The sequence below is a fragment of the Mixophyes fleayi genome, chromosome 4 (genome assembly GCF_038048845.1).
Source record: "Mixophyes fleayi isolate aMixFle1 chromosome 4, aMixFle1.hap1, whole genome shotgun sequence".
In the NCBI taxonomy this organism is placed as follows: Eukaryota; Metazoa; Chordata; class Amphibia; order Anura; family Limnodynastidae; genus Mixophyes; species Mixophyes fleayi.
The window spans coordinates 326,455,659-326,472,440 of record NC_134405.1 but is presented as its reverse complement, the minus strand read 5'-3'; the positions used below and the strand labels follow the sequence as shown (position 1 = coordinate 326,472,440).

The window sequence follows — 16,782 nt, the reverse complement described above, 5'->3', positions numbered from 1 at the left end:
CACCAATTGGGATATAACCAACACCAGGTGGTCCAGTAGGATCCTAGTCAGGTTTTAGAGGTGTTAGGGTCCCAGCCAGACCTCCCGTTGGTGTACGCTGGGCAGAACTTTGATCCGGGAAGCCTGTTCTGAGGTTTCCACTGGATGGATTTGGACAAACAATTCACAGACTGGTAACATTGGATCCCAGAACACATACTAGGAGAGTTGAGGTCCGGTCGGTTTTCCTGTTAGTGTACGCTGGGCCGAACTTTGACCCGTAGAGCCTGTTCTGGGCCTTCCACTGGATGGATTTGGATGATGTTTAATATAAAAACAAAAACGACACTAGACAGCCACCTCATGGGTGTGTGTTAGAGCTGCTAAGTGGCTAATTATTTTTAAAAGCTTGACAGTTACATCCAACTCATTGATAACTTAATGACTTGAAAATTTAAAACCGGGCAACCCCGGGTACTTCAGCTAGTGTACTGAATATATAGATACTATGTGTATCAACCTCGGGTTTATTAATTTGTGGTGTTCGTGGCCCGGTATAGTGAGGTGTGTTTTATGGATATGTCATACAGCCCAATTATCCCATAATTCCTCTTTTCTAACCTTTAGTCCTAGTTTTGGTATGGCCAGGAAAATTGTGGTAAATTAAGTAATACATTCCAATTTCGCTAGTAGGTGAGTTCTTATATCAGGAGAAATCATTTTCTGAATACCTGACTGCTCTGCACAGTTCTATAAGGTAGAGGGCAGAAAATAAAATAAGCGTTACCTAATGACCCTCCTATGACATATAGCAGATATTGCAGCCTTATATTAACCATCAGTAAATGTATTGGATGTCTGTAAAACGTTCAGTTAGTTTTTTAGGCTAAAGTTAATGAATTTGTGTTACATTGTGAAATAGGGAAAACAATGCAATATTATTAGGACGCTAGATATATCAGCCTAAATATTATTAAATACTCCTTAACACTGCATATCTGTGTGTATCCAGCAAAATGAAAACATGAGGTATTGGTTCATATTTTGATCAAAACATTTAAGCCTGCATCCCAGCGTCGAGGGCACCTCGTTGTATGCAGGCCCTATATGCTAACACCAGAATAATGCAGTTAAAATCAGATGTACTCACCTCCCAGGTATAGATGCTTTACATCTGGCAAGGGCTGGCTTGTGAGCCTTAAATATGCTTGATAGACAGTTGTTAAGACAACATAAGGCAATATTTTTAAACAAAAACAATTTTAAATCTAATTTGTAGACAGATTTTTATCAAGTTTTTTTTAATGTAGTTCAGAGAAGTATTTCTCAGATTGATACATTAACGGGCGGCCGGTGAAGCGATCAGTGTAAGAGCTTCAGCTCTTTCTGACAAATCTCATTTATTCCGAGCGCATCTCTAGCAGCCGCCGCACACGGCAGGAATTATGTCGTGATTACTGTGCTTTTATCGCCTACAAGTGGGAATAACCGTGACGTGCTCATTCACCCACTGCAATATTTATACTGTATGTATACAGTGTCAAGAAGGATCTGCAGATTATGCGCTCTGACACCACCTGAGCCTGTAGAGGGGAAATTCCTGCAATCGTCTTTAAAGTGGAACTAAACCAGATAAGATGTGGAGGGTGGACTGGATTAGGCGATATTTGTAGAACGCATTTCTCCTACCATAAGGGTTTTCTTTGCTCTCAGTGTATATTGTACACTAGTCCCCATTTGAAAAGCGTAGGGGGTCTTGAAGTTTGGGCATGGTCTCAGAAAATCATAGGCACGGTGGAGTTCATTGGGGACATGACTGAAATGCGTCCCAGTTCTTTAACCTTTGGGGGATATGATTTAAGATACACCTTCATTGCAGCTGACATTCAGCAAAAGGGGAGACTGTACAATTGCTTTAAGTCAGTACAAAATATCAATTTGTCATTTACGTGTAGATACCTCTTATATTTGTTGATAAACTAAATGCATCCTTGTGCAAAAATCGCTGCACTCAGTACGTGCGCATCTTGTCTCTGTATTTAGATTTGCACGAATCTTGCACTTGGAAAGGTAGATCAGAGACAGTAAGTTAGTAACATGCAAGTGTCGTGCACTTTGGGTGTGTAGAGGCAGCTTATGGATACCCCACTAATGAAAAAACAAAACAAATAAAGTTTAAAATAGATTGAGATGGTACTTGTATTGAATGAAATTGTTAATTTCCATTGCCTTCGGTTAGATCATGCAACACATCACAATAGAATTGTATCCCATACTTTCTTATTTTTTCACCCTCCTTTCCTGGAGATCCCACAGGGCAGTTCCAAGGGAAAAGTGCAAGGGGACGGGCTGACGCATTTCGCTTCATAATGGCCACGCCCCCGCACAATGTCAGGTTTTGCGTCGTCGTGCAGCAGGGCGGCCGTTTCTACCTGGTGTCCGGGAAGACTCCTTACAATTTGGTAGTCTTACGGACATTCCGCAAATACTGTAAGAAGCTTTTGTGTTCTATCCCAGGTTACAGAAGGTAAACAACTGTAAAAAATAAAGGCAAAAAGAAATATAAAGATAAGTCGATTTTATTTAGTAAAAGTCGCAGAACATGTATATACGCATAAATTACTCAATTGTAGTTGGAAAATCTCTTAAAAACAAAATCCTTATAAATTTAAAACTGAAATATACATCCCGATCCTGGTTTCCAGGGCCCGATTAAAGGTTCCGGCCACTATGTACTTCTATACTTAATTAAAGTTCCAGGATGAAAAAAAAGTTTATGAACCTCAGATTTAGTGTCTCAAGAACACCAGCCTGCAATTAACGCAGCACATCGTGAGGACGTAAAGAACTAGATAAGACTTAATAATACATTGCTGCAGGCAGACTGAGATAATAAGGACTCCTCAGAAGCTCTTATTGGGGTTAATATGCCATAATTTTCAAGGTTACCAGAAAATAACAGATATTAAGCGGTCTGACACTAATCCAGTACACATTTGCCAGGCATCTCCAGCACTGTACAGGAAACATCGCACTATAGGTAAAGTTTGAATTAATATTTCCCCTGGGTTTGGTTTTTTTTTTACATTCTAATTTTCCACTAAATGAGACATCTGTTTCTGAGGAGAGAAATGTTGAAGGTTCCCATGGCAACCATCATTCTGGGTATGAAATTTATTCGAATGGTTACCTCAGAAGAAAGAGGCAGATTTCATAACACGAGATTGTGAATAATCGTCTTTTCTGCACCATATATTTCCTTCTGGGTATTAGACCAAGGGCTCGATTTGTGACAGGGTGAAAAGCCCTGTATTGTTGTCGCTCTCGATAGGGCTAAATAGCAATCAACCTACACATCTATGGGGTTACCCCTGGCGATAACCCTGGAGACGATAAGTTTTGTTGGCGATAGCTTCCCCATCCCTTTGCATTTAGGTAAGTCCTTATTTGAAAGAAGTTCTAGAGGCCGTATAAATGTAATCCCAAAGGAACGCAAAGACCCGTCTAACTAGCTAATTACCACCCTATTTCTCTGTGGAACACGGACGGCAAACTCTACGTGAAAATCTTAGCGGAACGCCTGAATGCAGTTTCACTCCAGTTAGTACATCGCGACCAGTTAGTACATCGCGGTAGGCTTTGTGCATGGTTGATAATTATTATTATTATCTTTAATTTAAAAGTTTTCACAAAGGGTCCGCAGCGCCGTGCATGACATATACAGAAACAGTAGGCCATAACACAACATAATACACACAGACACAGGTAACATGGTAATGTAAATCAAATTATTTCTGGGACAATGAGTGAAAGTGATGGTAGAAATCAGCGAGAAGTAGGCCGAAGCTTAAGGAAACAGGGCTAGGGAAGCAGGCCAAGAGGTACAGAGGGTGATGGAATAGTATAAGGAACACACAAGGAAAGAGGGACCTGCTCTTGAGAGCTTACATCCTAAAGGAAAGGGGGAGACACAAATAGGGTAGTACTAACTGGGGGAGAGAGCCGGGACAAGGGAGATAAGCCTGGGATAACACCAGGAGGATCACTTGGCCTTTTATACTTAATACGCTCCATCAATTTGGATTCGGGGAGATTTATTGTAGGGGATACAGGTTCTTTACTTAAGTCCCTCGGCCAGGATCTTGGTGAATGGTGTTCTCTCTGAAACTTATAATATAACCGATGGCACCAGGCAGGGGTGTCCTCTTTCAGTCCGGATTTTTGCGCTTGTCATAGAGTCCCCGGCCACAAGAATTTGTTTATTCCAGACATTAAGGACATCTCGGTAGCCTCAGATGAATACAAAATCTGTTTGCTGATGACGTCTTGCTCACCTTAGCATCCCAGCACATCACTCCTGAACCTTTCTAAAGTCTTATGGTCATCAAATCAATTTTTCCAAAACAGAGGCTCTAACCCTCCAGTTCTTTTCTACCATCCTTGATCTCCTCAAAACCACTTACAATTTTTCACGGAAATGTACTAAAATAAAATATCTAGGTGTTTTCATCACAGACACCTATGATTTGCTCTACGGAGAGAACTTTCTCCACGTTAGATGTACTATCACATTGGACCTGTTCAGGTGGAGATCAAAGTTTATCTCTTGGTTCGGAAGAAGTGTGGCTCTCAAAATGAACATATATCCGAGACTGATTTATCTCTTTCAGACTCTGCCCATCCAAGTCCCCAGATATATTTTGTCCTGACTGCAGAAATGGTTCAGGCAATTTGTCTGGAAAAATAAGTCTCCAAGAACCAGCTTCTCAGACCTGAGATGCGCCACTGCCAGTATTATAAATGAGCGCAATCGTAATACGAACAAACCAGGGATAACGGTGAATAAAATTCCCGAGAGACACTGACCACCGTTATCCCTGTTGTGTTTATATTACGATTCAAACGTTAACATCATTGAATGATTTTTCATACATATTACTTACATGTGTATTTCTGTGTATATGTGGCTGCACTTATATATAGAGCCCGATATTTTTAGATTGCATGAGAGCATTTAAATGTTATGTATTATGTATATATGGGATTACAAATAAATGTTTTCTGTTTTTACATGCTGGCCTCTGTATAAGTACATATTCAGTTCAGTATACTAGTGCACCAGGCACGGCCATGTCTTATTCTTCTGACACATATTTCCCATGCACACTACCTCTCTCTGTCTCTCTCACACACACACACACACACACTCTTATACACACACACTTTTCATATATTCACACACTCTCATACACACTGACACACACTCTCATACACACTGACTCACACTCTCATACATTCACACACTCTCATACACACTGACTCACACTCTCATACATTCTCACACTCTCATATATTCACACACTCTCATACACATTGACTCACACTCTCATATATTCACACACTCTCATACACATTGACTCACACTCTCATATATTCACACACACTCATACACACTGACTCACACTCTCATACACACGGACTCACACTCTCATATATACACACTCATACTCTCATACACACACTCTCATACACACTGACTCACACTCTCATACATTCACACACTCTCATACACACTGACTCACACTCTCATACATTCACACACTCTCATACACACTGACTCACACTCTCATACACACTGACTCACACTCTCATACACATTGACTCACACTCTCATATATTCACACACTCTCATACACACTGACTCACACTCTCATACACACTGACTCACACTCTCATACACATTGACTCACACTCATATATTCACGCACTCTCATACACACTGACTCACACTCTCATACACACTGACTCACACTCTCATACACATTGACTCGCACTCTCATATATTCACACACTCTCATATACACTGACTCACACTCTCATACACACTGACTCACACTCTCATACACACACTCTCATACACACTGACTCACACTCTCATACATACACACACTCTCATACACACTGACTCACACTCTCATACATACACACTCATACTCTCATACACACTGACTCACACTCTCATACATGCACGCTCATACTCTCATACACACTGACTCACTCTCATACACAATGACTCACACTCTCATATATACACACTTTCCTACACACTGACTCACACTCTCATACACATTGACTCACACTCTCATATATTCACACACTCTCATACACACTGACTCACACTCTCATACACACTGACTCACACTCTCATACACATTGACTCGCACTCTCATATATTCACACACTCTCATATACACTGACTCACACTCTCATACACATTGACTCACACTCTCATACATACTGACTCACACTCTCATACACATTGACTCACACTCTCATATATTCACGCACTCTCATACACACTGACTCACACTCTCATACACACTGACTCACACTCTCATACACATTGACTCGCACTCTCATATATTCACACACTCTCATATACACTGACTCACACTCTCATACACACTGACTCACACTCTCATACACACACTCTCATACACACTGACTCACACTCTCATACATACACACACTCTCATACACACTGACTCACACTCTCATACATACACACTCATACTCTCATACACACTGACTCACACTCTCATACATGCACGCTCATACTCTCATACACACTGACTCACTCTCATACACAATGACTCACACTCTCATATATACACACTTTCCTACACACTGACTCACACTCTCATACACATTGACTCACACTCTCATATATTCACACACTCTCATACACACTGACTCACACTCTCATACACACTGACTCACACTCTCATACACATTGACTCACACTCTCATATATTCACGCACTCTCATACACACTGACTCACACTCTCATACACACTGACTCACACTCTCATACACATTGACTCACACTCTCATACATACACACTCATACTCTCATACACACTGACTCACACTCTCATACATGCACGCTCATACTCTCATACACACTGACTCACTCTCATACACAATGACTCACACTCTCATATATACACACTTTCCTACACACTGACTCACACTTCTATACATACATGCTCACACTCTCATACACACTGACTCACACACACACACACACACACTGATACACAGACTACATTACACTTACCTGTTCCTCTGTGACTTGGGACATTGTGGGTAGGGGGCGTGTCTATGCTCCAATTGACTGAGTGACTGTGTGATGTCACTCAGCCAATCAGACCACAGCAGAGACTGCTGAGGAGCTCCTCTATTTCCTGCACCTGAGCGGGGGCGGGGCTACGACATGCACATGGTCCCAAGTGGATTTCTAGTCCTCATTCTCATGGTCATTGGTTCATCTCACAAAATGGCTGCCTCCACCCAGTGATTCCTTTCTGTCAGGAGATCCTAGCGAATTGATAGGCTACAAACTCATGGATTTTGGTTCAAAATGGCTGCTGCCACTGTATAGGTGGATGACAATCACCTGTTGACAGTTTTAGAATCTCGCTGACCACGTTTCTTTCCATTGACAGGCAGCCCTGGTTCTACGGATGGGGGTTTAATCTGCCCCGCGGTCAGGCTTTACTGGACAAGTGGAACCTCATACCAGAAGGAACAGACATTCTTATAACACACGGACCACCCTTGGGTAAGAAATAAAACTTGTAATATAATTTATTAAAAGAAAAAATAGATTAAAAAGTATTTTATTATCTTTAATGAACTATGTTATTGCCAGTGGTTAAATCTTTTATGTTTTGAGTGAAGCCACAATCAGGGCTTTTCGTCTTTTGATCAATATATACCCCAAAGGCATATGGTCTGCGATTAAATGCTCTCTACATGTAACACCCCCTTCTGTATTATGCATTGTGAGGGTGTATATATAGTGAACAATGCAGATGCTTCTCACCTCGGTACTTGATTTTCAGTGCCTCCACCCGAATCGCTGCTTTCTCTTCTGGGGGGTGTTCAAAAGATACACCAGGGGGAGATTCGGGAAACCCCCTGCCCAGTATTAACACTCTGTGACAAACTGTGTGCTGCAAAAGCCATCCAGGCACATTTATTGAAATGGAAACCCTGAATGCAGCTTTGTAATTTTATAGAAAAATATACTTTGGTATAATTTGAAATAATAGTGCAAACAATACAATACAGTAATAAGACAGTGTGGATAAAAGTGGAGCACCACTTCTTACTATGAACACCCAGTTAACACAATAACTCGCAATAAATCAATAACATTAACAGCATACAATATGAACATTAACTGTCACAGCCTTATACAAAAATATATCAGATACCTTACGTGCTCCTGATACTGGGAATATCTTGCGGGGTGAATGTATATATATTTTCCTTATAGCTCTACAATGTACTGCCAAACACACACACATCAGCAGTATTCAAACACACCACACAAATGGAGCAGTGCACTGCAAGTTGGGGCCCTTCTGTATGGATGCAGCATGGCATGGAAGCATCATGTGTCCAGATTGCAGCTTTTAGATGTCTTTAAATCACTTGCAGTGAGGTACAGCAGTCACAGTATGCAAACCCTCCTGTAGCAACAACTGTAAAATCATTTCTAATTTGTATTCTGGGACTTCCAGAAGTGCTGATTAGACAAACACTTGATGCACATTTACCTGCCCACCCATCTATCCCTAACTCTTCAGCCCTTGTGGCCAGATATAGTCCAAACCCCACTTGAATAATAACAGATAGGTAAAAATATCCAGTTACTTATCTGCACCAGTGTGTCACAGGTCTGAACTTGATTATCTCCAAAATGGCTGACTTGTAAAATGTCCTTCAGAGGTGCATGCAAACCTCCTCCTACAGCTTCAAACTGTGAGTTCCAGCGGGTTCTGTTCAGGACTGCACTGAGCTCTGATATCTCTGCAGACTGTCTGCTCTCTCTCCTCAGACCACTCATCCAGTGCCCCTCTGCTTAGGGTCACCTATCTGGACTGGTCACACAGCTCAGTCTCTCCCAGGATGCTCCTCTCTCTCTGTCTCTCCGCCCTCTGGTTTCTTAGCCTTCTTAGGCTCCACCCCCCTTTCATAATAGCATTCTGGGAGATGTAGTTCCTCCTCCTGGACTGGTAAATAGCTATATCCATCTTTTTTCTTACTGATGCAATTGTGATTATTAGCCCCTGGGTGCTCAAGTCCAATTGCAGCATCCCCAGGGGTTACATACAAACAGGGCCGGATTAACCCGAGGTCTAACTGGGCTATAGCCCAGGGGCCTCGGGCATCCAGGGGGCCCTTCAAACTCCTCAGCAGCATTATTGATCGGTCGGGGGCGGGGGCGCCCCCGGCCCGATCGATGCTGCTGAGTACTGTCAGTGCAGTCCTCCGTCCCGGCGCGCTGTAGTCTGCTTACTGAGGAGATCTCGCGAGAGTTCATGAACTCTCGCGAGATCTCCTCAGTAAGGAGCTTACAGCGCGCCGGGACGGAGGACTGCACTGACAGGTAAGTGCTTGGGGGGGTCCTCGCGGGAGGTGGGGGGGCGGCGGACAGCTCACATTGGGGGCCTCGCGGGGAATGGAGGGCCCCTTAGCCCAGGGGCCTCCATTCCCTTAATCCGGCCCTGCATACAAATAACAATTTACTAGAACTGTAATAAAAAACAAATACATGTAAACAACACCTGACACACATCTAATGAAATATATTAAAATTTTGTGTTAAATTTATTCTCATTTTTGATAAAACATTTTCGGTTGCTAGTTTTCCAGCAGGATTTGTCAGCGGAGGTTTTCAGCCCGGATTGGGTGTCTGGTACAAGGATGTGGTATTTAGGAAGTAGTTTCATCTTTTTATATTTCTTTTGTTGGCAGCTGCTTTTGAAACAGAAGATAAATTTGGAAGCGTGGATAGAAACCTAATGAGCTTTATTCTATAGGAAGTGACTGACAGAGAACGATTATAGATGTATTTACTGCATGCAAATAACAATGAAGAATTTGCTCAGTGCTGACTGATGGACTTCCAGTATACTCTTTCTGTTAGCGTTTACATTACTGTGTCACATAGACTTAAAGTGCAGTTAGTCATTTTGTTAGATATAACATCAGTTATCAGGGATGGGGATTTTAATATAATCTGTACCTGCCAAGCTGCTTCACAGTGTGATAACAATGTCTTTGCTCTTTTCATTTAATTTCCAACATCAATAAACTGAAACGAAGGAACAAACTCAAATTAAAGGCCAAGTTATTGCTCCTGGAGAATACATGGGTAAAGCAGAAGACTTATTGTGTCAGCTTGGCAGCAATGCAATGTTTAATATATTTCAACAGACGTCAAATTATGTGATGTTCATGGTTCTGCTGTAATTTTGTAAACATATAATACATATTATATTACTGTAGACACTCTCTCCCCCCACAACAGCTTTCAATAACACAAAGGAGGTGTTTAGCTGAGGTAAAACAGAAATATAGTGGTTTTAATTCCCTTTTTAGTCAACTTTCCGTCTTTAAGATCATAGCTCCAAATTTATTTCGGATCAAATAGGGACACTTGTCGAATGGGGCGTGGCCACGACACAGCGGTGGCATGATCATGGTGGGGGCAAGGGCACACCCCAGGGGGAGTACCTAGTACAGATAACCGTCAAATATCCCGATATAGTCAAGTGTTTCATATCACACATGCATACATTAAGCAGTGTCTATAACTTATCAATGCAACGATATCCATCACTTAACGTGTTATAATCTTAATCTTGTTGTAGGATTTTTAGATTGGGTGCCCAAGAAGTTACAACGGGTTGGCTGTGTGGAGTTATTGAACACCGTGCAGAGAAGAGTACAGCCCAGGTTGCATGTCTTTGGTCACATACATGAAGGTAAGTTACAGACAAGGAGTCAAGAATTTATTATGTCAGGAATGATAATGTGCACGTGGTCGACGACGAGACATTCATTTGGTCGACATTCAGAAAGTTGACAACATTAGGTCGACAATTAAAATGTCGACAATCACATGATCGACAGTATTGTTAGGTCGACAACTGAAATGTAGACAGTATCTGTATCTATAGCGTTAAGGATGGGGTTATGGTTAGGATTAGGGATGTTATTCTTGACCTAATAATACAGTCTACATTTCAATTGTCGACCTAATAATACTGTCATTATTGTCGACTTTCCAACCCTTATGGTGTCGACCATATAAATGTCGATCATGTAACTGTCGGTCACATCACATCCGTACACATGGGTTATGTTCTCCGTGTATGTGTAAGTGCCACGGCAAATACCACAGTTATCCAACAAAGAAATGTGTCTTCTGAATGTATTACATCCTTTTGTAATTCAACATTAGACAGAGCTTCAGCTGTGAAAACGCTGCATGCAGCTTAAGGCTCCTGTGTGGCTGTGGAACAGTCTTACCCCATTCAATATACCGCCTATAGATAGTCATGACTACGATATTCAAAAGCTTGTGTGTGCCATGGAGGGAAATTTCAGATATTTGGGCAATGTATACAAGTGTGCAGCTTAATGTTGGTGTGTGTGTGTGTAAATCTGGTCACACATTCTTTCCGTTATGTGAAAGGCCAAATATTTGGACAATTTGGTTGATGAGTCACTAAACTGTCTATAGTCCCTATTATTGCACCGTTTCAGAACACCAGTTATATAAGCTCACCGGTGGATGCAGCATTGTCTCAATCAGATTTACTACACTTTCCCCCCTGTTCTCGCAGTACTGCACCAGGGAATCAACATGTTTGTCACAAAAGTCTGGAGTTAGGTAAAAAGAACAAATTAAAAAGAACATATATCAGGATATCGATAAGCTGAATAATCTGTTTCTTGCTTTGTAGGTTATGGGGTAATGGCAGATGGAACCACGACCTACGTCAACTCCTCAATATGTACTGTGAATTACCAGCCGGTAAATCCTCCTATAGTTATAGACTTGCCAAACCCAAGGAACACGTGATTCATACGACATGTATGTATCACCGTTCGCTGGTTCATGGGTACCCCATCTACACGTGTGATGTGGTGACCAGCGCTGACATCCCGCCTGCACTTAAATGAAGACTTATTACGTGGAAGGAGAATGGATTTTCAGAATGGCACTGATATTCCACTAGCCTGCAGCATGAAAAGCGTCACCCTGCGGAAACTACTGTCGCCCTATGACAAGATTCCAACAGCGCCTTTTAGAAGACTTATAATGTCATCGGGCTGCAAATGCAACATAAGAGTCCATCACGTGTTTTCCATACGGTGAAAATTGCTGCTGCTATTGTTTAAAAAGCACATTAACTGGAATACAAAAGCATAAAATAATAAACGATAAACTTTTTTATACGCGTCGGACTGTTTTAAGGATGTAGAAGGCAGGACTTGGACAAAGTACTAAAGATAGCGAAAACGTAAGCATCTTTATCCTCCGTACAGGCTGCCGATCCGCAGAGGGTTAAATGAGGACACTTTGTTTTATATTTGCTCTGTTCAGTTGACAATTCCCGCTCTGCGTCTCAGTACAGATGCCGCTAACGCAAGCGCAGTGTATGTTTGTTGCCGGGCTGGATTGTTGTTTTATTCTAAGTGCAAGAAAATAATCATTTTTTTTCATGTCACTATTTTATGTTGTGGTTTTGTTTTTTTCCCCCTTCTCTTTCTTGTAAATAAATAATTTCAGCAAATATGTGCGTGCACTGGGAACTGCAAATGATTGTCTCTGATCCTGAAAGCAGCATTTGTAATGTAATGTGATCACTGCATGAACAATGTCATTTAATATCAAACAGGAAATGATATTAAATGCATGATATAATGCAAAAACAGGCGATATATGGGCGCTTTTGGCTATCTATGATATCTCCTGCGTTAAATAAACAAACATGTTACTTAAAAATGCCTAAACCACGTGGAAACGTTTCAATTGATATCCTACTATTCTATGTGCAAGACCAGCGGCACAGATTTGATAAGAATCCCAAGACCCTCCAGGTCACCTTGTGGGTAGGGGTACTAAAAGACCCATAGTCCTAATTAAGCACCAATACAGGTGCGAAACATGTTGTCTCTCTCACTAATAACTCTGTCCAAAGACTTTAATACCGGTGTATGCTTCTATTCACCTGGAACCTGTCATTTGTCTATAGAGGACGGTGGGGCTGTTATGTGCCTGTAGTTGCCCCATTTTGTCTGATTGCTTGTTGTATAACACAAGGGAGCATCGCAGATTGCTTTAGATAAGAGGAAAGGAATGAAATGAGGAATTATTAGTAAGAATGGAGACCAGGGAGAGGTACATGAACACCTAAGTTCATTCATAAGTATCACTGTTCTCCGGGTGGGGGCAGTTGTAATATTTTATAACAATAATGAAATATGTTGGAGGTTATTGCCCACACCTGCCAGGACTGGTCAGACTGGTGGTCAGTGGTCTAACAGACTGCCGGCTGTACTGCTCACATAGTGCCTGTTCTAACAGGAGAAACAATGGTTTATTCTACTATAATAGGACTCTGTCGGGCTCCAAGAGCCGGGTGATAAGTAAAAACATCCAGGGGGAGCACCAGGGAAATAGGAGCTGGGAGAACACTGAGTATAAATGTATAAGTTTCTCTATGGAGGTATTTTGTTGTCTATGCAATACTTGTATTTTAGGTATAGGGGTCCTCTAGGCACTACAGCTGGTATTTTAGGTATAGGGGTCCTCTAGGCACTGCTTGTATTTTAGGTATAGGGGTCCTCTAGGCACTACAGCTGGTATTTTAGGTATAGGGGTCCTCTGAGCACTACTTGTATTTTAGGTATAGGGGTCCTCTAGGCACTGCTTGTATTTTAGGTATAGGGGTCCTCTAGGCACTGCTTGTATTTTAGGTATAGGGGTCCTCTAGGCACTACAGCTGGTATTTTAGGTATAGGGGTCCTCTGAGCACTACTTATATTTTAGGTATAGGGGTCCTCTAGGCACTGCTTGTATTTTAGGTATAGGGGTCCTCTAGGCACTGCTTGTATTTTAGGTATAGGGGTCCTCTAGGCACTGCTTGTATTTTAGGTATAGGGGTCCTCTAGGCACTGCTTGTATTTTAGGTATAGGGGTCCTCTAGGCACTGCTTGTATTTTAGGTATAGGGGTCCTCTAGGCACCGCTTGTATTTTAGGTATAGGGGTCCTCTAGGCACCGCTTGTATTTTAGGTATAGGGGTCCTCTAGGCACTGCTTGTATTTTAGGTATAGGGGTCCTCTAGGCACTGCTTGTATTTTAGGTATAGGGGTCCTCTAGGCACTGCTTGTATTTTAGGTATAGGGGTCCTCTAGGCACTACAGCTGGTATTTTAGGTATAGGGGTCCTCTGAGCACTACTTGTATTTTAGGTATAGGGGTCCTCTAGGCACTGCTTGTATTTTAGGTATAGGGGTCCTCTAGGCACTGCTTGTATTTTAGGTATAGGGGTCCTCTAGGCACTGCTTGTATTTTAGGTATAGGGGTCCTCTAGGCACTGCTTGTATTTTAGGTATAGGGGTCCTCTAGGCACTGCTTGTATTTTAGGTATAGGGGTCCTCTATACACTGCTTGTATTTTAGGTATAGGGGTCCTCTGAGCACTGCTTGTATTTTAGGTATAGGGGTCCTCTAGGCACTGCTTGTATTTTAGGTATAGGGGTCCTCTAGGCACTGCTTGTATTTTAGGTATAGGGGTCCTCTAGGCACCGCTTGTATTTTAGGTATAGGGGTCCTCTAGGCACCGCTTGTATTTTAGGTATAGGGGTCCTCTAGGCACTGCTTGTATTTTAGGTATAGGGGTCCTCTGAGCACTGCTTGTATTTTAGGTATAGGGGTCCTCTAGGCACTGCTTGTATTTTAGGTATAGGGGTCCTCTAGGCACTGCTTGTATTTTAGGTATAGGGGTCCTCTAGGCACTGCTTGTATTTTAGGTATAGGGGTCCTCTGAGCACTGCTTGTATTTTAGGTATAGGGGTCCTCTAGGCACTGCTTGTATTTTAGGTATAGGGGTCCTCTAGGCACTGCTTGTATTTTAGGTATAGGGGTCCTCTGAGCACTGCTTGTATTTTAGGTATAGGGGTCCTCTAGGCACCGCTTGTATTTTAGGTATAGGGGTCCTCTGAGCACTACTTGTATTTTAGGTATAGGGGTCCTCTATGCACTGCTTGTATTTTAGGTATAGGGGTCCTCTATGCACTGCTTGTATTTTAGGTATAGGGGTCCTCTAGGCACTACTTGTATTTTAGGTATAGGGGTCCTCTATGCACTGCTTGTATTTTAGGTATAGGGGTCCTCTATACACTGCTTGTATTTTAGGTATAGGGGTCCTCTATACACTGCTTGTATTTTAGGTATAGGGGTCCTCTAGGCACCGCTTGTATTTTAGGTATAGGGGTCCTCTATGCACCGCTTGTATTTTAGGTATAGGGGTCCTCTAGGCACCGCTTGTATTTTAGGTATAGGGGTCCTCTAGGCACCGCTTGTATTTTAGGTATAGGGGTCCTCTGAGCACTGCTTGTATTTTAGGTATAGGGGTCCTCTAGGCACTGCTTGTATTTTAGGTATAGGGGTCCTCTAGGCACTGCTTGTATTTTAGGTATAGTGGTCCTCTGAGCACTACTTGTATTTTAGGTATAGTGGTCCTCTGAGCACTACTTGTATTTTAGGTATAGGGGTCCTCTATGCACTGCTTGTATTTTAGGTATAGGGGTCCTCTAGGCACCGCTTGTATTTTAGGTATAGGGGTCCTCTAGGCACTGCTTGTATTTTAGGTATTTTGTTTCTCTAGGAACCACTTGTATTTTAGGTATAGGGGTCCCATAGACACTACTTGTATTTTAAGTATAGGGGTCCTCTAGGCACCACTTGTATTTTTGGTATAGGGGTCCTCTAAGAACCATGTGAATTCTTGCAGAAAATGACTAATACAAAACAATATCATACCTAACTAAAAGTAGGTGGGGTTTAAACTTAATTTGATCATTTTTGGGAGCAGTTTGGTCAGGAACAGAGGTGGGGCTTATATTCGCCCAAATTCATGATTCTAAATGTTGGGTGGTATGCAATATTCTGGACTCCATTGCCAGCAGATGTAAATAGATGTCAAACATCTCTAAGTCTGTGACTGTATGGGAATGTTTACATATATATTTTCTCAGGGGTAGGCTGGGCTGGGGGGCAGGGGGACATCTGCCCCCCAGGCTGGTCCCATAGTGGGCTACCTTGGGCTGGCTCAGTGGGCCACCTGCATTTTTCCCATTAAAATAGGCTACTGAGTAAAGTCTTGCCCCCTGGGCTAAAATCTGCCAGGCCTCCCCTGTATTTTCTGAATGTTATTAGCAGTCCTTTTTTTTTTATAAGAAAACCTGTATATTGAGTTGATTGGTCTCTTAAGATGGGAAAGTGGAATGACAGGACTGAGGCCTGTGAAATTACTGTACATTTGCACAAATCTATCCTGCCTTCTTTTTTATAAATGCATCATGGCTGCATGTATATTTTCATGTAGGTTTATTAGAAAGTAACAAAATATTGTGGATATCCTGGCTAAATCAAGTATTATTAGTATAGACAGTTGATCACTCATTCATGCTTCCCAATATTTAGAATTGTGAAATCAAGACAAATATAAAAAAATCCCTGGTCTGGTTCTGCCCAAATGGGTAAATTACGTTAACGCCCACCCACTTTTTGTCTGGCCCCGCCCCGTTTGCGTGCCCACGAACGGGATGTCCCATAAAAATCGCTACATTTGGGAGGTATTCTTATTAATGGACACTGAAGGCAGACACTATTTGTACTGAATTGTATAATATGTAACCAGCTTTCATCCA

At 42.0% G+C, this 16,782-nt stretch overlaps 1 protein-coding gene across 3 annotated transcripts in view; it reads left to right on the top strand.

Annotated features, from left to right (window-relative positions):
• Positions 1–12,778, top strand: part of MPPED1 (metallophosphoesterase domain containing 1) — a 58,752-nt gene extending 45,974 nt beyond the window's left edge. For all 3 annotated transcript variants that reach the window (XM_075210282.1, XM_075210284.1, XM_075210283.1), the window contains exons 5-7: positions 7,488–7,603; positions 10,707–10,820; positions 11,805–12,778. In XM_075210282.1, coding sequence (XP_075066383.1) covers positions 7,488–7,603; positions 10,707–10,820; positions 11,805–11,923 — 349 coding nt within the window. In that variant the 3' untranslated portion in view covers positions 11,924–12,778. The remainder of the gene's footprint in view (positions 1–7,487; positions 7,604–10,706; positions 10,821–11,804) is intronic.
• The last annotated feature ends 4,004 nt before the right edge of the window (positions 12,779–16,782 follow it).